This window comes from Phoenix dactylifera, chromosome 4, assembly GCF_051530095.1.
Source record: "Phoenix dactylifera cultivar Ajwa chromosome 4, Ajwa_hap1_PhDact_Kaust_v1.1, whole genome shotgun sequence".
Lineage (NCBI taxonomy): Eukaryota > Viridiplantae > Streptophyta > Magnoliopsida > Arecales > Arecaceae > Phoenix > Phoenix dactylifera.
In genome coordinates, this window is record NC_143193.1 from 10717544 (window position 1) to 10740097 (window position 22554).

The window sequence follows — 22554 nt, forward strand, 5'->3', positions numbered from 1 at the left end:
TCCCAGTCTCAAAAAGAAAAAAAAGAAAAAAAAATTAGGAATCAAAATTTAAGCGGCATGAAGAGTTCTCGAGCATATGTCCCCACTATTAACTTGTCAAGTTCTTTTGAAAAAGCTAATTATTTAGTGGTTACCTAATGCATAGAGAATAAGCTACCAAAAAATCTAAAGTTTTGTATTTAGAAATTTTAGTATGTTGGAGATTGTGACGAATGGTGTGGATCACATGCTAGATGTGCCTCAGTGTACTTCAACTATAGGGAGTTATGTAGGTTATAACCAAATTATATATATCTTATACAAGGTTTGCCGTATCGATCGGTACTGTATCATACCGATACCGAACGAGTATGTTGTACCATACCACATCGACACTCGGTATAACGAACCTTACTGCACCGACACTTGGTACGCCGAACCTTACCGCACTGACACTCGGTACACCGAACCTTACCGTGCTGATATTCAGTACGCCGAATCTCACGTATCATGTCGCATACCAATAATGTAATAGGACGGTACTAATGTAGGATCCAGTACCAAGAAGGCAAACTTTGATCTTATATCTCTATTTATATCTATATCTTTGTATGTATTCGTGTGTGCAAGTTTGTATCCTCTGAAACTTTATCACGACATTAACCGAAAAGTCCAAAATATATGTAAAATTACCTTCAGCCAGCTAGGAAATCCAAAGGAAGCTCTTGTGCGAAGCTTAGATATCTGTCCATCATCCTTGACAATGGAATGACCTTCGCATGTAATTCCAAACATAGCTTTGTCCCTCTTGCATTTATTAGTTATTCTCAACATGGAGGTGTCTTGGTTTTGTAGGATTATGTTGTAAGTGTTAAAAACAGTTTCTGGAACATACTGAATTTCTTCAAGCAAACACTTGACTCGCTCATTTGAAGCAATGATATCTCCAAACTCTTGCCTCCTTGACAATTCATCTACACATGCAATATCAACATTGAATATGCACCTGACTGGTCTGTGATCACTATCTGTCACATCCATGCAAGAATCATATCTGATAAAGCAAAGGTGTTAGGTCAGGTTCTTAAAGTAGTGTTTCAATATACATCTCTACCAACACAACTTACAGGGAGATTGAAGAAACCACAGGACTTTCTAGTGAGCATTGAGCCCCTGAAACAGAATGGCTGTCACGATATAGTATTCTGTCACACCAGGCAGGAATGCGTTTCTTCTCACTGGAATCATATGCTACAAAACAATCATGATGCTTTAGCTTCAATTTTGTTATTCAAATTCTGTGAAAAAGAAGAATATTGATGACAGCAGTACCATCATACACACAGATGGTTCATAATTGTCTAGGATTAAAAAGTCAATAGAGGCCTTACATCATAAATATATGTGCAGTTGATTTTTCATCCTAGTAAACTAATACATGCGCCATCCATAAATTTCAGACATTTTAATTGTATATCTTTTAATACCTGATAGACCTGCTTGGAGTCTTTCAAATTTGTATGTTGGAGGGAATTTGATTTCTCCTTCACGCAACCCTTGAAAGACTCTACCTGCTCTCATTTCTGCTTGGAGCTGATCCCTTTCTCTAAGCCAGTCAAAGCAGCTTCGAGAAATTAAGTCCATTGTTTCATCATATGTGATACCCTGGAGCCGATAGTTGAAATCACCAAAAAATATGGCCATGTCTGCTTCTGATAGTTCAGGTTTTCCATCACCTGGGGTCTGCCACAGCCACATCATAGCTTTTCTTACAACCTTAAAAATTCCACAGAAAATACTAATCTGAAGATAAGAGTTACAATCCAACTGGATCATTTACATACATTTGATCCTCGAGGCAATTGAACAGCAGAAACCCCATCTGCATAAAAAGTATTAACGTCAAGATGTTAGATGAATCCAAAAATCCTGGAATTTCGGCAGGTGGAAACATGCATGTCAATTTATGACCATATTTTATGGCCATGATTGCCAATTGACAAAACTCATTTGGAGTGTGCAATTAGCCCGGAAAAATCTAAGAGGAAAGCAGGGTCAGTACAAAACCTGCAGCAACATGATTTGCAATGAAAGGGCGGTCAAAATTCATTGTTCGGAAAACATGATCAAAATCATCATTCCGCCGGTTAACTGCCTCCATATGAGCAGCAAAATGGCAATTCACAAAGCACATTTTCCTATCATAGATTCTCATCCTTAAACCTACAGCTCCCTGCAGAAAATCATTCATCAATATATCTTGTTATTTAATCAATGGACTATCAAATAAACTAAGAACTTGGAAAAGGATTCTGTTCAAGCATGTCCAGTTACCCATGATATAGAATACAACGTATAGAGTACCCAAGAGCTTCTGAACAATCAAGTACAATGCTTACAGTATAACTGTGAGAACCTGGAACTGGGCCTGGTCCACTTGACCGGCCCAGCCACCAAATTCGGCCTCACGTGCGTCGCACGTGAGGGCGCACCGCGAAGGAGAGGGAGGCACTCCGAAGAAGCCAGGATGCCTTGATTTAGGGTGTCTTCCTCCTCTCCTTGAGATCATCCGAAGAAGAGCCGGCAGACCCCAAGTCCCCTCCTTCCTTGGGCGATCTTCTTCCTCGTGCAGCCGACCAAGAGGGAGAGAAAGAGAGAGAGCCGAGAAGCCACGGCACGGGTGACCCTTTTCTTCCGTTTGCCACCGGAAAAAAGCCGCCGGATCTTCATCGGGGCGGAGGTAAGGTTCCTAGCTTCACCTCTTTGTTAAACCATTTGAAAAAAAAAGAAAGAAAGAAAGAAAGAAGAAGAGAGGGAAGAAGGAGAAGGCCGACCGCTGCGGGCTCTTCCTCTTCTCCCGTGCGCATGCCTCCTCCGCGGGAAGAAGGAGAGGGCCGGCCGCCGCGGGTGCCGCCGGCCTCGAATTGGCCTCTCCCGAGCTTGACGACCTCCATTCACAGGAGAAAGAAAAAAAAAGAAGGAAAGGGGGGAAGGAAGAAAGAAGTCGGGAGAAGCTTCTGGAGAAGAAGAGAAGAAAAGAAAAGAAAAAGAAAAGAGAAGGAAAGAAAAGAAAAGAAAAGGAAAAAGAAAAGAAAAGAAAGAAAAAGAAAAGAAAGAAAGAAAGAAAAATAATAATAATAATAATAAAATAACAGGAGGAGGGTGGTTTACGGGTATGAACCCGAATCCGAACCCCAATCCGGGGTGCTAGACACTTCTGCTGGGTCGGCCCTGGGAGGATGTTAAGATTTAAGTTTTATATATGTATTATGATGAATTTTAAAAGAAAAATATGATTTTTGGATATTTGGTTCTGCGAGGAATTTGTGAGATTGATTGGATTTGTTGTGGATCGTGTTCAATGTAAGTAATGAACTGTCTTTTCTAGATTCTTCATTTATATAATATTATTTTGCATCGAATAAATTGTTAATGAATTTATATGTGATTTATGAATTTTATGGGATGATGATTTGAATGAAAAATAGATATGTGAATTGGAATAGTATTTTTCGGACTATTGTTATATTTACTGTTATTACATTGTATATGCATATTTAGATCGGATTATGATATATCTATTATGTTACAAAAGAATTTTGATGTGCATCAGATTTGGAACTCTCAGCCTGACTATGTTCTGGACCCTGCCAATTGGGGGTTATGCATTGGCAATTCTGGCGCCACCACAAGGTATAAGTGTGATATTCTAGCCCACTCCGTAGGGTATAAATGCGGTATTCTGGCCCACTCCGCAGGGTATAAGCGTGGTCCTGTTTCTGGCCTAGCCATAGGATATAAGTGTGGCGGTAGTTAAAGGCTATTGAGTTGAATGTGGTTTGTTTCGAATTGGATTTATGATTATGTATATGGATATTTGAAAGATACGGATTTCAATGAATTTATTTTTGAAAAGAAATTAATTATGTCATTATGCTGATTCATCATAATTTATATTTATATTTTATGTTATTATATGAATTATCTAGTTAAGTTATTTATTACTTACTGGGCTATCTAACTCATTATACGATTTTTTACTATTTTTACAGATCCGAAGAGTTAGCTCGATCCGGATTTTACATAATGGGAGAGCGACTAGAAGAACTGAGGCACAAGTTATCTTAGATTAGGATTTATTTAAATTGATGTTTTATCTTAGACTATTGTTAGACATTGTAAGGTTTTGTTATTTAAAGAACCAAGTTTTACATGCTAGTAGTTTATTGTTCCGCTGTGTATTTAGAACTGTGAGACTTTATAATTTGTGTCAGTCAATGGAATAGATTGCATTTATTTTAGCTGAATTATTTTAATTACATATTTGAGATATTTGGTTAAGATGCCTTGCATGCTCATGGAGAGAGTTTCCTACGGGTGTGTGGCGGTTGGCACGGACCCCCGGCTCGCGATCTCGGGCCGGGAGCATGACAACTTAAGTGGTATCAGAGTATGAATGGATAAATTCTAAAAGAAAATCTAGCATGACATGAGTGTAGGTAGGTAGACACTAGGGACATTGGGACGTTGTTTATGATAATTGTAACAACCATCCTATATACTTGTAATTAACTGGTAAGCTTATTATTGGCATGTTGTTATCTGATAGATATAGGTCAGGATGCCTCCACGTTGGATGAGAAAGACTACTTTTAAAGCTACTAATAAGGCATCAAATCCGCAAAATGGCAGCACACCCCAACAAGTTAGTAACACCCCTCAACAAGAGAGAGTCGTCAATTCTACTAGTGATACTCAGACAGGACAACAAGAACCGGGCTTAGGCCAGGTTATGCGGACTTTAGTTGATATGATCCAGATGCAACAACAGGTGCAACAGCAACAGGTTCAATAACAACAAACGTCGTTGCACCATGCAGGACGAGGAAAGCAGTACGAGCAGCGTAGTAATATAGCTGAGTTCAAGAAGCTGGCTCCTCCAGCCTTCAAGGGGACAACGGAGCCTTTGGAAGCTGACAATTGGCTTACAAAGATGAAGAAAGCACTTGCCGTTCAGAGATGCCAGAATGATGAAAAGATTCTTTATGCATCATACATGATGCAAGGTGAGGCATTCAACTGGTGGCGGATGTTGGAACATAAATATGAGCAAGATAGGGAGCCACTCACTTGGGAAAGATTTCAAGGAGCATTTTATGATAAGTATTTTTCTCGGAGTGTAAGGACGCAAAAAGAGCAAGAGTTTATTCATCTAAAGCAAAGGAATATGACTGTTGCAGAATACAAAGCTAAATTTACCGAATTAGCCAAATTTGTTCCAAAGTTAGTCGAGGATGACCTAGATCGAGCGCATAAATTTGAGATGGGACTAAAGACTGAAATTAGAAGACAAGTCATACCTTATAAATTGACTACCTATGCAGCTGTGGTAAATAAGGCTTAATAATTGAAAGAAAAGTTAATAATGAATGGTTGGAAAGGGAAAGAAATCAAAAGAAGAGGAACAGGTCAAATGAATTTCAAAGGCAAAGCAATGAAAACACCGAGAGTTCAAACAAGAAATCAACGAGTGACAACCCTAAGTAGATGAATATTAATAAATGTTCCAGATGTGGTAAGGCTCATGCTGACAAGGATTGCTATTGAAACACCGATGCCTGCTTTAGATGCGGTAAGATAGGTCATAAAATTGCAGACTGCCCACAAAGAAACGAGAATAGATCTACTCAGGCAATGGAAGGAAGCCAGGGGCCAAAGACTCAAGGAAGAGTATTTGCACTTACACAGCAAGATGCACGGGCTTCTGATGTGTTGACGACAGGTATTAATCTAGTCCCAACATTTATTTCTATTTATTGTTTAGTCATGCCCACTACTCTTTGTTAGACAACTCATTATGATGCTAGAAAAGATTAAATAGTTATATAATATTTTTTTGATTAATTATCAAAAGAAGAATATGAACTTTTAAATTTCGAAAGTGTTCACACGGATTAAGATATAATAATGAATGTACCAATAAGCAAGTAATTCTAGAAAAAAAAATCTAGACTATGTTGAGGTTTAAATCAGAGTGTGCAAAGGAAGTGTGGTGAATGGCATTATTTGACATTGGTCAGACAAGGCGACTTTGATTTGAAGAGTGTTATGACTTGATTTGAAAGAAGTATTCTCTACTCTTGAACTACATGTACGAAAATTTCGTGGATGAAATTTCTTTTAAGAGGGAGAGGATGTGAGAACCTGAAATTAGGCCCGGTCCACTTGACCGGCCCAGCCACCAGATTCGGCCTCACGTGCACCGCGAAGGAGAGGGAGGCACTCCGAAGAAGCCGAGATGCCTTGATTTAGGGTGTCTTCCTCCTCTCCTTGAGATCATCCGAAGAAGAGCCGGCAAACCCCAAGTCCCCTCCTTCCTTGGGCGATCTTCTTCCTCGTGCAGCCGCCCAAGAGGGAGAGAAAGAGAGAGAGCCGAGAAGCCACGACACGGGTGACCCTTTTCTTCCGTTTGCCACCGGAAAGAAGCCGCTGGATCTTCGTCGGGGCTGAGATAAGGTTCCTAGCTTCACCTCTTTGTTAAACCATTTGAAAAAAAAAGAAAGGAAGAAAGAAAGAAGAGAGGGAAGAAAGAGAAGGCCGACCGCCACGAGCTCTTCTTCTTCTCCCGTGCGCATGACTCCTCCGCAGAAAGAAGGAGAGGGCCGGCCGCCGCAGGCGCTGCCGGCCTCGACTTGGCCTCTCCCGAGCTCGCCGACCTCCATTCACGGGAGAAAGAAAGAAAAAGAAAGAAGGAAAGGGGGGAAGGAAGAAAGAAGTCGGAAGAAGCTTCTGGAGAAGAAGAGAAGAAAAGAAAAGAAAAAGAAAAGAGAAGGAAAGAAAAGAAAAGAAAAGAAAAAGGAAAAGAAAAGAAAGAAAGAAAGAAATAATAATAATAATAAAATAAAGGAAGGAGGGTGGTTTACGGGTATGAACCCGAATCTGAAGCCCAACCCGGGATGCTAGACACTTCTGCAGGATCGGCCCTAGAAGGATGTTAAGATTTAAGTTTTATATATATTATGATGAATTTTAAAAGAAAAATATGATTTTTGGATATTAGGTTCTGCGAGAAATTTGTAAGATTAATTAGATTTGTTGTGGATCGCATTCAATGTAAGTAATGAATTGTCTTTTCTAGATTCTTCATTTATATAATATTATTTTGCATCGAATAAATTGTTAATGAATTTATATGTGATTTATGAATTTTACGGGATGATTTGAATGAAAAATAGATATGTGAATTGGAATAGTATTTTTCGCACTGTTGTTATATTTACTGTTCTTACATCATATATGCATATTTAGATCGGATTATGATATATCTATTATGTTACAAAAGAATTTTGATGTGCATCAGATTTGGAACTCTCAGCCTGACTATATTCTGGACTCTGCCAATTGGGGGTTATGCATTGACAATTTTGGCCCCACCATAGGGTATAAGTGTGGTATTCTGGCCCACTCTGTAGGATATAAATGCGGTATTCTGGCCCACTCCGTAGGGTATAAGTACGGTTCTATTTCTGGCCTAGCCACAGAGTATAAGTGTGGTCGTAGTTAAAGGCTGTTGAGTTGAATGTGATTTATTTTTTATTGAATTTATGATTATGTATATGGATATTTGAAAGATACGGATTTTAATGGATTTGTGTTTGAAAAGAAATTGATTATGTCATTATGCTGATTCGTCGTAATTTGTATTTATATTTTATGTTATTATATGAATTGTCTAGTTAAGTTATTTATTACTTAGTGGATTGTCTAGCTCATTATACGATTTCTTACTATTTTTACAGATCCAAAGAATTAGCTCGATTCGGATTTTACATAATGGGAGAGCGGCTAGAAGAACTGAGGTACAAGTTATCTTAGATTAGGATTTATTTAAATTGATGTTTTATCTTAGATTATTGTTAGACATTATAAGGTTTTGTTATTTAAAGAACCAAGTTTTACATGCTAGTAGTTTAATATTCCGCTGCGTATTTAGAACTGTGAGACTTTATAATTTGTGTCAGTCAATGGAATAAGATTGCATTTATTTTAGCTGAATTATTTTAGTTACATATTTGAGATATTTGGTTAAGATGCCTTGCATGCTCGTGGCAGCGGTTGGCACGGACCCCCGGCTTGCGATCTCGAGCCGGGGGCGTGACAATAACAACAAAAGATCTTGAGAGTTTCACCGGAAAATCAACATTAAGTTTTACAACTTCCAACAAACATAGGCAACAACCAATAGCAAAAGAACAAATGGATAAATAGGATTTTTGTAATGGTGTATCAGGAAAACTGAAAGCAATCTAAAGCTATTATTTTAATAAAAGTAGGATAGGTGAAACAACGGATATGACAAACCAAGTGTAGAAGCTGAGGAACAGATAGTAATTAAACTAGATTATCATATAAACAGATAATGATTCAAAATAATACAAACTGCTAATGCAACAAATTTCCTTCAGCATATTCATTTCCTTATGCCTACTTGCTCATCTTAATATACATTAATGAAAAAGAATAATATCAACTAACTTCCAGAAGCATTCAGATGTAGTAAAGTAATTTGTGTCTAAGGCTATATGATGCAGAAGTTTATAGTTGAACGATCTGTATTGGTAAATTATTTGTTGTACTGCATAACAAATAGGGTGTGTGTGTGTTGTGGCGCGGGGGGGGGGGGGGGTGGGGGGGTTGCGGTTTTCTGCATTCCTAAATTAGATCAGAATGAAGAAACTGCAGTCTATATATCTTTCCTTCTCTATTTAGAGGAGAATAAACTAATCTAGTCTCCTCTTTTTCTTAAATTTGATATGTATTTTGCCCTTGTACCCCCATTGATTTGTTTACTTCTTGCCAATGTATGAATTTATTGGTAATTATCTTGGAATTATGCTTTCAGACATGGAAGTGTTTTCCAATCATGACATACAATCGACTTTGAGATATTTAGCCCATCCACCAGCATCCTACCTTAGTTCCTAACTTGATTCCTCTTCACTTTGATTTCAATTCATCACTTGGTTCACAATATAGTTCCATGCGCTGATTATAACATTTTAGGCATGGTCTAAAATTCCAGCCTGTAGGCTTTAATTTTTATTTCCTTTCCTTAAAAGAAATGATATTTCAAGAGACAGGGTTTCAGTAATTTTTTGATATGTTTCAGCCCATGTGTAAAAGCATTTTCGTCATGCATTTCCCATATCTAGTTAATTCCAGCATTCTGCATTCACCGGACAGAGGTAAGAGAAAGTGAAAAGCCAAACTAATTACAATTATTAATAACTTACAGCTAATAAAACTTTTGGATTCACACCAAAATTGACCCAGAAAAACTCAATAATGGCAGATTTTGTAATTTTCTAGTAAAGCTCATCAAGCTACACCCAAGGTTATTCATATCAGATGTTTCATAATGGATTTTCATCTTTCCAACTTCTGTCTAGTTATTTTCAAGTTGAAACTTTTATAAACCAAAAAAATTTCCCCATTTAACATAATAACATTATCAAAAACTTTACTTGAACAATGATTATTCAAAATATAGTTTACATCATCAATCTTCTGAGGCTGCCCTATGAATGTCGAAGCATACAACTACGTCTTTAACACTGAAGAATATCTACTACATAGGCAGATGTTTCTCAGCATTCCTCGAGCTCTAGATTCATTGAAGGGCCTATATTGTTGATCAAGGTAAGTTTATGGTTCACACAGCTAAAAACACGTTTGAAAGCATATAGATATAATATTATTTGTTTCTTCCATTGAAACAATTTTACTAATTGCCACAATATAATGAAGATCAAACACAGAAGCATACCTTTCAAAAAAGTTAAATTCATTTTTTTAGCAAATGGCTCACTTCAGTATCTTTGATTGGAATATTTCAGAATAATCTGACACCTCCTACTATTCAAGCACTTGTCAGCATTTCTCTATTCAAAAGGCAATAGCATGAAACCTCAGAAGCTTTTGTTTGGAAGAGCCTATTCATATTGTTACTTTGGACTAAGAGGGTTCCTTTCAAAGCCGTTGGGTTCTCATAGGTTTCTTTCAGCCACAGTGATACTATAATGGATTATGGACATAGGCATCAATTGTTGCAAGGTACAAAATTAGTCTCTCACTTGAGCAACTATAGGGTGCTTTGAAAAATTATCACCTGTAGATCATCAACAATCTATGAATAGGAGAGGATGTAGGAACAAGGCCGTTGATCTATAACTAAGAAATTTGCAAAACGATTCAGATAGAACTGATTAGAGTTTGGATGTTGTGCTTCGCTCTCTATCTCTCTCTAAAACTTTGAAAGTTTTAGATATTAGTGACTTTTCAATTTGGATGACATATTAGTTGGCTACATATGATCTAATGGCCAACTATTGTTGTGAATAAATGAACTGAAGGAAAAATTTGCAAGTATTTCTTGATTAATTGACATTCAGGCCATTAACTGACAGATACAGTCATACTCGGAACTTGTTAGAGCCAGTTTTCAGGTTGCGACAAACAAAACCATGTTTTTGAGTCTAGTTGCTCTTTTCATACTCTGTAGTTTATGAAATCCAAAAACAATAGATACAGCACATATTCTTTTAATAAAAATGAGTGTAAGTGCTCGCCTATATTTATTGAATGGAACCCCCTTGAAGCTTGTAACTGTTTAAATTCTCTCCCTATTTTCTCATACTGGAAAAGAGAAAGCTTAAATCAAAATTCATTAGTCGAACATCACTTCCATTCCTTGAGATTCCAAAGACAGAAAAAGAAAACAATAGTTTCAAACGCTAACGAATAGGTTTAATAAATGAATACCTTGTTGCCAATTGCACGTCCAAACCCACATGGGACTGCTGCAGTATCAACATCACCAATATATGGCTGAAGATATTTTCTAGCCCTACGAGAAGTTATAAATATATAAACAAATAAATCAAGAAATAAAGAGGATGAAAGGCACAAAGAAAAGCAAGTAATTACAGCTGGATGCTCTAGAATACACTTGCAAATGATATTAAGGAAATAACATATGAAGTTCACATTTCATTTTGTTGATAGATTTACCATACTGCAACAAGTAGTCCTGCCAGCTGCCTAGAACCAACACGCTCGAAATAATTTCCTTCACCTAAAATCTTACCAATGGCATCCAACCACCACTGTCCATTTGCACTTCCCTCAAGTCCTACCTAAAGCAAAAAACCATCAAAAATAATAAATTTACAGAGAACAAGACTTGATTTCCACAAAACTTGGCAAATTATAGGTTATTTGAACCCAAAGATTTGAAATGCTTCAGAAAACCAATTGAACCCTTTAATCTATAGCAAGGAAATCAAGTCCCTAGTTAAAAATTTAAATATTATTCATGGGAATCAAAATCACACAGCCTAAGTTAGAAAGGGTGGTGTATCATTTCTTCCCATGTTGGAAAGATAACAAAAGTTCAATATATCTATATTATTTTCATGAGCAAAACTATAAGAACATGCCTCTTGCTTTCCTTTTAACAATAAGACTCCCGTCCAGTATAATCACCATACTCATACTCTCTTTCTTGATCTCTGTCTCTCTCTTCCTATCTGCTTTTTTCTCTCCTCTGCCCACTTTTTCTTTCATTACTGCTCCTCGTTAGTATAAGAAAATGTTTAAAAGCAAATTCATTTATATTTCCTTGTGCAATGCATGTGCTCACATGCCAGCTAGTGCATATGTTGTGTGTGCACGTGTGTGCAATGTGTGTGTGCACATGTGTGCAATGTGTGTGTGCATGCTTGTATGCATGGTAACATCTGTAGGTAGATGTATGGGTGCATGTGCACATGCTTGCGTGCATGCTGCATGTAAAAAGACATACTAGAACATCCAAGTGAATGATCCATATCTTTTATCATCAAGTTTTACATATACTGAAATAAAAATTGGAACAAAATTCAAGTTGTTCAGATAGTCCTTTACAACCAATCCACACTTATTTTTCATTCTAATATTGAAAAATTATTTGTAACTCCATGTAACGAACAATTGATACATAGATGAGTAGTCTTCAGAGCATATAATACTTTTGGTTATAGACACTATGAATGTTTTAAGATCATGATGAATGATGTGGATCATTGGTTTGGATGTCCCATCACATAATCTAAATTCAGGGTATAATTTAATTGTCTATGCCTTGTGATCATGAAAGAATTTAAGTCATCCCACTCCACCAACACACACAGAAATATTATAATCTTATAGTTGGATGTCCTGGATTCAATGCCGAGGAGAGAAAGACACCTCACTCTCTCAAGAGGCCCCTCCACCCTAACCCCCTCCCCAGCTTGATTTAGGTAGATCCCCCAAAAAAATATTTTTTGCACACTGGTTTAGTCTTCTATTTATTCGTTGTAGCTTTTATGTACCAAGCACAGCACTGTATACCATAATGAGTGCAATATACTGAGACATGACCATGTCAAATTTTTCTAAATGGAATAAGTTATAAACATAGAAAAAACATGGTAAGGATAAAAGGCTTAAGAAATTATGACAAGAAATCAGTTAAAATAAAGAATAATGAAACCATCAAGATCGTTTTGGTTAAGGAATGGAAATTATGGAATTTAAAACATTCGAGAATGCAAGATGAAAGGAGAAAAAATTGGGGATACAATGCACAGTAAACTCCGAGAAATACATAGAATTATGATAATATTCAAATGGCTTCTTATACAAAGACTAGGTAGCAAATGTTTAATATAATATTATCCTCCACCAGCAAACCTTCATGCAACACTTAAGTTTGGCTTCCTGCATGTAATAATGGATTGACAGGCTTATGAAATTGATGTACTTGCAAAAAAGACTGATACAAAAATCATTCTAATTTTATCTGAATAAACATATAGTTTGTATCTACATACACAATCTTAGGAGATGAGGAAGATTTAAATTTCAAAGTATATATTGACACCGAGGCGTGTGTGAAACAGCAATCAAAGATCTACAGATAACTTAGGAAGTGCTTGGAGTCCCGAATAGCAATATGTCTTCACTAGTGGCCTGTTAAAATTTCTTATAGATTCCATATTCAAGAAGAGGGCCACTTGTGCAGGCCACTTGGAGAAATAAGCTTGGCTAATGAGATAAAGAGAAGCATGAACTTTAAATTGGAACTAGGAAAGGAAGATATTGATAATAAGCTTACAAAAGATCAGATCAAGACTGATATGGGGTGCAAATTTCATTAAGAACAAGTATGGAATTCAAGAATGCTAATAATTCAAGAGGAAGATATTCACTAAGGAAAATATAGACTGTAATATATAAAATAATTAAAAAGATATACAAGGATGCTCATAGACTGGAAGGAAATAAAATATAAAAAATGGAAATATATCTTTTAAGAGTCGGGAAAAATGCACATGTGCATTATATGAGCCAGGAAAATAATAAATCTGTGGTGGATGTATGGACAACAACAAATGTAGTAAAAACCATTTGAGATGGCTCAGGTGCTTGCAGCATAAGCCAGAAATAGCTTCAGTGATAGGTGGGTCTAGTGTTCAAATTGTAAGGTCTAGGAAAACAAGGTATATGTCACAGGAAACCTGAAGATAATTGTTCTATATACAAATACATGTACATATATATACATACATGTAAAGGAAAAAAACAAAAATGAGCACCAACAATTTAGAGGCAAAATGTTGCAGCAATCTTACAGTTTCTTTTGCCACAGCCATGGCAAGAAAACCAGCACCCATTTCCACCTCTTGCAACCCAACAACCACCACTCCAACCTCTGACGATGCACCACCCAGCCAAGATATAAGTGAATCACGAGATGCTTTTTCTTGCCCAACATTCCAAGTACCCACCAAAATTTTAAGATGTTCTGTTTTTGTATAAAATGGCTCTTTATGGGTTAGCACTGATCGCAAGATACCATCAAGAGGCCCTGGAGATGCCAGGTTCCATCCACGAATACCACCATGATTAGCCAATGTAAAGATATAAGAACCTCCAACAGCCATCTTTATTACTGGGCTGCTATGGGCTATCCATCTTCCCAGCAAACATCCATCGAGATCCATCACCTGGACAGTGCCATCTACATAGCCCACCCACAATCGCATCCCAAAGGTACAAAGACACTGCACAGAAGAAGAGTGATGCCGAACTTCTTGTAACCTATGGCCATCTCCATCCCACTGCACGACCAAGCCATTTGCACATCCAGTCCAAATCATTCCATCCACTGTCATTGTCAATGCTTCTGTTCTTCGATTATCATCTCCAAATGCTCCCTTGACTGCAACTCTCCGAACCACATCAGCTGCTCCCATCAAGGCATTACGTGAACGCTGGAAAAAGCTAACAGGACCTCGTTGTTTTTCCTTCTTTGAAATAGTGACAAAATTCATCTTCATCTCATGTTCTTCATATAGATCATGCACTGACAAGGTATCAAACCTAGTCTCAACCTGACCATCTATGTTGAAAACTTTCAGAAGTTCTTTTGTATGAGAATCCCTGTGATATTAACCAGGATGGGGAGTTACTGCCAATATAAAATAACCAAACTGATCCAGTGCCACAAGATGTAAACAAATTACATCCTGTAAGATACTAGTCTCAAGTAATTATTAAAAAGAGAAGTTCATGAAGTTATACCACAGGGCAAAAGAGAGGTAACCACCACTCCATACTTTTGACCTAGAATTATCAGATAATAGATATCTGACATCCATGTTAGGCAATATACACACCCCTCCAACAGTCACCAGGCTTCTAAGATCAACATAGGACCTCTCAACTAACGAAGCAGTCATATGCCCTTCTTCTATTGTTAGAGAAAGGGATTTCTCAATGGCCTCCCAAGACCAGGCTCTTATAACTCCACCTTCAGAACCAGACCACAATTCCCCTGGAATTTACAAAAGTTTGGAGTAACAGCATGAAATGAATTAGATTGATTTGTACTACTAATTTTAAATCTTTGAAGCCACATAAGACACAACTGAACCCGTACTTTGGAGAAAATAACTACCCAAAAGACGTGATTAAAAAAGCACTTAAGGAAGTATAATAATGCAAATATACAAGAAATTTAATAGTCAATATGAGTTAGATAATACAAAATTACACATCAGAACAAACTTACTTATTGCTGAAGTGATTCTTTAACAGCATGATCAATTTGATTGAAAAAAAGTGTATCGGGGCAAAAGAGTCGAGCATGAATGTAATAAAAATATGGACAATAAGTCTTGCTTTTGAAAAGAATAGGTCATATTTAAGCAACAATAAATGACGGTTTAGAGCATTAGGCCAAGATATAGAGCTACAGTTCCAACAGTTGGGATGCATAAAAATGGATGGGACAGACCTGTATGTACCAGTAGTTTCTATTTTGTTGATACTGACCATTTCAGTCCGTTCCTAACCATATTGGCATCGTACAATTCAGGTTCAAAACTGGTACAGGTTCCCAATACCCCTTTTCTAATCATTCATATGAACTGAAGTTCGGGTCAATTTGTCTACACTTAGTAGGTTAATAAGATCGCTATTATCAATCAACTTCTTCATGTCCTCCTTTTCTTCCTCATCACGGAGTTAATTCATTTAAAATCTATACATAAATTATAAAACCTTACATAATATTAACTTCAAGTCATGCCAAGATATTCTACATGGTCCCTCCATGGGTCATCCACTAGGACTGCCTTTACAGTTGAGAACCTTGTCAATCTCTTGCAGCGGTTCATAGTTCAGAAATTTACTTCAGTGAAAGTTTGAGAAGTTTTGTATATCAGATTTAGTTCTATGGAAAGGTACAATATTATATCTCCTTCAATCATTTAGTTTCCCTATTATTAAAATTTCAATACAGAAGCCAGTTAACCATCTTAAGTTCTTAACCTAACATTCACTATGTGTTTCCATACCTCAATAGGTATCAACAAGACCCTACAATTACCCTTTTGCATCCTTTCAAATTCAGTGAAGGAAACCATGCATCTCTTTAATCAGGCTCTTTTGAAAAGGCTTCTAAAACAGAATCTTCATTAAATTACTTCAAACACTATTCTCATTATATCTCTACTTCTTTATCTCTTAACCTGCTAACATTAAGAAATCTTAACCTTGTTTTGAGCCCAACCAAGACTTATGCACCAAAAAGGAAATCGAAAAAAGGTTGCATACCTAGCCCTACCTATTCACTCCTTTGCCCTTACTGCTTAATATCTTTCAAATCCTCTACATCATTGTTATTTGTAATTTCTTGAGAAAATTTCCTTTTTCAAGGTCATAATTTAATCCTCAAAATTAACAACCAAGTTTCTTTATCCGTATAATACTTACCTTTATGTTCTCCAAACCTTCTGTAGGTACTGTTATAATATTATTTGCCATGCAAACCAACATCATACATGGTAAGCCAAATATCTTCAAAGAATTATAAATAAAATGGGGGACATCTTACAAATGAGAACTATGAAGCTCAAACAGCCTCCCAACAAAACTCATGAGAAATTTATGTTTCCCAGACAATGATCGCAAGGAAAAGAGAGAGATGGTCCCCTTTCAAGCTCCGTTCTTTGGAGGTAAAATATCATGAAAAAGTTGATCAACTTTTCTATTGACCAACTTACCTATGTTTTCTAGCTAAAAAAGTGAGGTTGCTAAGTTAATTTCCCATGGGCAATATTTACCCATGAATTAGGTGGAAACATTTACCCATGTAGGAGATTGGTAAGTTCGTTTCCCATTAGCCGGATAAAGTGGCCCTATTTTTTGTTCCTAAAATACCCTTCATTATGCTAATACACTAATAAACCTTAACCTCTCATTTTGCTAGTTGGTGATGAATTCAAGCAAATTTGTTCCTTTTTTCCTTTACTCGTGCTTAATTAAATGCATTTTTGAATATTTTGTCATGCCCTTATATCATCTAGCCTCCCCCCTCCTAAAAAAAACCTATATAGGATTTGATATGAGAAAATTGGGTTTCAATCACAAATGGGTAGTACATGATAAGTGTGCAAAATGGACCTAGAAGCATAAAGGGTATAATTAGAAAGATGGATAGATCTTAGCAACTTAACCGGAAAATCATAATACAAGATAATATGGGTAACAAATTCCGGAGTCACTTTCCAATGCATAAAAGAACATAGGTTATTATTTTTCTGTCTAAGTATTGCCTAGGTAACACTTATCCAGGAAAATGTAATTTCCCAGGTAAGTCTCACACCCCCCAAAGAATAAGCCCTTAAGAGAATCCTCTTTCCTTAAAGCCTCTAAAGAAATCTTTAGGAACATTCATCAAAATTACCTAAATAGCGCCAAAATAAGATGGTTCCTGTGTATTGCATCCTCGATCCTTCCTGATAGCTAAGAAGCCAAAGCAACTAAATCAAGATGCCCAATTCACATGGTTATACACGTTGTCCTAGTTGATCTTCTACTTATATAGCCTAATGTCAGAACAGCTTAGACAGCAATAAAATTGTTGAAGTATTTGTCATCCCTCAACAAAAGTACAATGAAATGTAATAGAACATCTAGGTCAAAGCACCTGAGTTATATTGTCGATGGGCTATTTTAGCAAGCAGATGGGATCATTGTGCTTCACATCCGCCACTTCAGTCACCAGTTGTTTATATTGGCTACATCTCACATTCACTTTGAAAAATGAGTATTTCTCTGGTTCTAACTAAGGGTTATTCATGCCATATGATACAGAAATAAGCTGAAAGATAGATGATTTGAATGGCAATTACCATATGAAGTGATGACAATGGAGAGAACAGGAGAGTCGTGTGCTCGCCAGGAAAGCCCTTCCTTGAAATTCCCCCCTTTACCCGTCGGCGAATTCCTTGGTGCCGGCTGCTCCATCCTCCAAGATCGAATCTTCCCATCCTTGTGACCACTCCAAACCAACCCACTGGCGTCATCAACAGCCAAGCACAGCGTGGGGGACGTGCGGCACGACTCCCAGAAAGGAGCACTCTCCTCATCCCCTCTCTTGACCACACCCGTACCCCACCCCTCGAACACATCGGAGAGATTCCAGAACCGGACCCCGGACTCCTGACCAGCCCAGAGCTGGGAATCCGAACAGGCGATGGTCCGGAGGAAGGAACCTACCTGCGTCTCGCGGAGTGGGCGGGGCCTCAGCTCCAGTGAAGGCGGGCGACCAGGATGGACCGCGGCCCGCGGGGGAACCTGGAAGATCCCCATCCCGCCGCCCCTGCCGGCGAACTCCCGGAGCGCTCCGGCAGGGGACCGGCCGGCGGCGACGCCGGAGACGGAGGAGGGAGGATTCTGGCGGTCCGAAGATCCGTGGGGGCGGCGGTGGGGTGGGAGAGGGGGAGGGAGGTGGGGATCCACAAAGAGGGAAGGGGGAGGAGAGGAATTAGAATTATCGCTGTTGGTGGTGTTGTCGTCGATATCGAAGAAGGGGCTGTTGGTGGCGGAGGCGGTGTTGCGGGGCTCGTCGGGGCTGTGCCGGCGGAGGGGGGTTTGGGGGATTGCATCGGGGGAGAGAAGTATGGTGAGTCGCTGAGCCCAGTCATCGTCTTCCACTCTTTCGCCCATTTCTTTGTAGGTGGTGGTGGTGATGGGAGGAGAGGCGAAGGATCCCACGATTATTTTGGGGAGTAGGGGATGTCGGGCTATCGTACAGGTCCGGGGGAAGTACTTTTACCTCATGAGGATTTTTTTTTTTTGGGGAAGCTGACGTGTGAATATATATATATATATATAGTAGTTGAAAACGTACTTTTTGATGTTTAGTTGGTCATAAAAATGGTCATGGATAACATAATTTTTTATTTATATTTAGTTGGACATCTATTTTATAAAAATTTATATAAAATATTTATTATATTTTTAATAAAAAATATAAGTAAAAATATTGTATGTATAATTTTTAGAATCAAATACGTGGAACTATAGAGATTTTGAAGGTTCAACACCAAAATGATCGGAGTATATTTAGTAGATATTTTTAAATATTTTTAACTATAAAAATTACCATAATTCATAATATATGTAGATAATTATCTAATTATTAAAATTACCAAAATTTATATTTACAAATAGCTATTAAAAATATTTATTGGATTAAACTTTTAATTAATAGTTAGACAACTTCAATTTTAAAAAGTTATTAATATATTTTTATATTAAAATTACCATAGTTTTTTATATTATGGTAATTTTTAATATTATATTTTTAATAGTATTAAAAATAGTTATTAAGAAGATTATAATGCTTTAATAATATTTTTGGAAAAAAAATCCTAATTTTTATCTTGTAGGGAAGTGGCTTTTATACGTCCAAGGGTTCTTTCTTTTAAAATATTCTCATAAAAAAATATTTTTCTATCTCTTCTTTAAAAATTCTAACCAAATATGAGCTACTTTTTTATTTTTCAATTAACCATACTTTCTCAACTTCTCTTCTTGGGAACTAAATGAGTTCTGATACGGAGAAACACTATCAGTAACACCAAAAGAAATAAAGACTTTCTAAGTAATTTTAATCCAGTATAATACCTCAATATCCGAAAGGAAATGAGTTGCCTCCTTTACTACTCACCACTTCAGTGGATTCAAATGGAAAAGCCAAGGCCCTCTGCCTGAGCCCGTATGTGGGCTCCTATTTTCTAATTTTGTTGGTCGTATTAAACCTGTTGCGTGTGAGCAGCCATTATACCCAAAAAAAACTTACTAAAACTAAAATATCTTACCTTTTCATTTAGCTATCAAACGGAAAAAGAGAGAAAACTCGACTCCATTCCAACATTTATAAAAAATTGTAGAAAAATAGAGACATTTTTGAAAGTAGTGTTAAAAAAATGAATCTTGTACATATTATCTTTCACTCAAAAACAAAATTCCGAACACACAAATAAAAAATAAATTAATTAGTAATAAATTAGATTTTTGTACATGTCATGCACAAAACAAATTTGCATGCATGCACAAAAAATGCATCCAAAAAATTTAATCTTAATAAAATTAGGTTTTTAGTGGATTTTTGCACATCATTACACGCAAAATAATTGCACGCTTGCACAAAAAACATCCATGAGAAAATTCAATCCTACTAAAATTATATTTTTAGTAGCATGAAAAAAATAAATAAAATTATATTCAAATAAAAAAATCCACACACATACAAAAAAGAAATATTGGCTTTTTTGTTTGTATATCTAAAAAAGTTTCATTCAAAAGAAAATTGCACCCGTGCACATAAATGGAAAGAAATTTTGCACATATTTATGTATTAAAAAATTGCATGTACACAAAAAACATAGGCAAGAAAATTCAAACATACTAAAAATATATTTTTGGTTTCAAAAAAGAAAATTACTTAAAAAATATTCAAACAAAAAATTGATGCATGTAGGGAAAAAAATTAGTGTTTTAGTGATTCGTGCACACAAAAAGTTTCAAAAAAAAAATTTTGTACGCACACACATAAAAGGAAAAGATTCTTACACATGTTCAGGCACAAAAAAAAATTATATGAACGCAAAAAAACACATGCAAGAAAATTAAATTATACTAAAATTAGATTTTTTGTGCAGAAAAAAGGAAATTAGTTAAATTATATCCAGCTAAAAGAAATTTTTGTATGTATAAAAAGAGAAATTAATTTTATAGTATTTCATATGCATAAAAAGTTCCACTCAAAAATAAAATTATGAACATGCCAAAAAAGGAAAGAAATTTTCGACATATTTATGTATGCACAAAAAATGCACATAAAAAAATTTAGGCATACTAAAATTAAGTTTTTAATGGAAGGAAAAGGAAAATTAATTAAATTAGATACAAATAAAAGAAATCCATGCATGCACAAAAAAGAAAATTTAGTTTTTTAAGTACTAAAATTAGAGTTTTAATGATTTGCTTCTTATTTATTTTTATCCATATATGAAAATTTTTGAACTTTTGTTTAGTATCATAGCAATCGAAGGTAGTAAGAGACTCAAAAAAAATGTTGCCTCTATTTCTTTCCATAATTAAAGTGCCAGTCTGTAGTGATCGAAGTGATTAGGAAAATTAGTATGGCATCCTTTTCATTATTTTTTCGATTATTTATTTTTCTTATAATATGAATGGTTGAAGTACTATAGGTATATACTAGAAGCAACTGATGTTGGAAACTTGATTGCTACAGGAAGGAGCAGATTTTGCAAGAGGTATTGTTTGAATATTCATAATCATCTATTTTCTAAAATTTTTATTTTTTCTTGGTCTTGAATTATTTAGTTCATAAATATAAATGTTAGTTTTGTATTTATAGTGCACATACTAAAGAAGCTAAATACTATGTATTTATTAATATTTCATCATATTTAATAATACAATAGATTATTAATATTTAATAAATATTAATATTAATATTTGTTTATAGAACTGCAGTTTTATATTAGAAGCAATTGACGTCTGAAACTTGATTGTTGGAGCTAGGAATAGGTTTGCCACAAGTACAATGTGAATACTCATTATCAACTAATTTTTCTAATTTCTATTTTATTTTGGTTTTGAATTATGTAATTCATAAATATAAACTTTAGTTTTATATTTATAATTACCAGGCAATAGATTTTTTATAAAAATTTAATATTCACGAACAAATTAATATTCATATTCATAAAAGTTTAATATAGAAGTAAGATATATCACAAATATAGAAGTTATTAATATTAATATTTATTTATTATTTATTTAACATTATTATGAATTTAATATTATATATGGATAGATTAAATAATCATATTAGTATTTAATAAATATTTTTAATTTTAATATTTATTTGATATATAAGTTTTATATAAATTTAATATTCTTTCAATATGTTTAACATTTAATATTAATATTTATTAATAACTAATTCTATTAATAACTTTTTATTAAAAAATCATAAATATTTTTTTTTTTTGTTTGTAAATATAAATCTTAGTTTTATGCTTATAGTTGCCATGCTATAGAATTTATGATTTTTGTAGGTTTAATTTTTAATGGTTTAGCGTGTGAAATAATACAGTTGTCATGCTATTGAAGTTAATTCACATGTCATATGATGCTTGAATTATTAAGGGTAGGCTTGAATTGTTCGATATTCGATTCAACTTAAGTGTTAAAGATCCAATCCTATTAAACTGTTAATTATTTGGTTTTTGATCCAAAGTTAAAATAATATTATTATTAAAATTTAATATTAAGATAACATTTAATGTTATTGGTAGGCAAATAAATATTATTTAATATTTGATTCAACTCATTTATGGTTGCTTTGGCCGTTGAATGCCCAAGCAAAAAAAAATCCACATCATTCAAATATATGTGAATAAAATTTTCAAAGATATATACCAAATTTAATGCATCCCAGACTCATAAAAAAAATCCACCAATATCATTAAGGTAACAAATTTATAATCTACTAAAGATTAAAAAGTACAGACTAATCATTTTATATTTCAGTATAAGTATCTCATACAAATTAAAATATGTGATCATACTGGAGAACTTGCTTTAACTATTTTTGAGAGAGAT

General features: G+C 35.4%; 1 protein-coding gene across 3 annotated transcripts in view; it reads right to left on the minus strand.

The window, feature by feature from the left end:
* LOC103722592 (type I inositol polyphosphate 5-phosphatase 13-like) overlaps positions 1-18677 on the minus strand; it is a 37949-nt gene extending 19272 nt beyond the window's left edge. The window contains exons 1-10 of one of the 3 annotated variants that reach the window (XM_039117192.3): positions 17763-18677; positions 14647-14899; positions 13695-14505; positions 11050-11174; positions 10801-10885; positions 2047-2212; positions 1824-1861; positions 1551-1722; positions 1107-1230; positions 673-1033 (exon numbers count right to left, since the gene is read on the minus strand). In XM_039117192.3, the coding sequence (XP_038973120.2) occupies positions 673-1033; positions 1107-1230; positions 1551-1722; positions 1824-1861; positions 2047-2212; positions 10801-10885; positions 11050-11174; positions 13695-14505; positions 14647-14899; positions 17763-18579 (2952 nt within the window). In that variant the 5' untranslated portion in view covers positions 18580-18677. Of the gene's footprint in view, positions 1-672; positions 1034-1106; positions 1231-1466; positions 1723-1823; positions 1862-2046; positions 2213-10800; positions 10886-11049; positions 11175-13694; positions 14506-14646; positions 14900-17762 lie in introns of all 3 variants that reach the window. The other 2 variants (XM_039117191.3, XM_008813196.6) reach the window with 2 other exon arrangements.
* Between the last annotated feature and the right edge of the window lie 3877 nt (positions 18678-22554).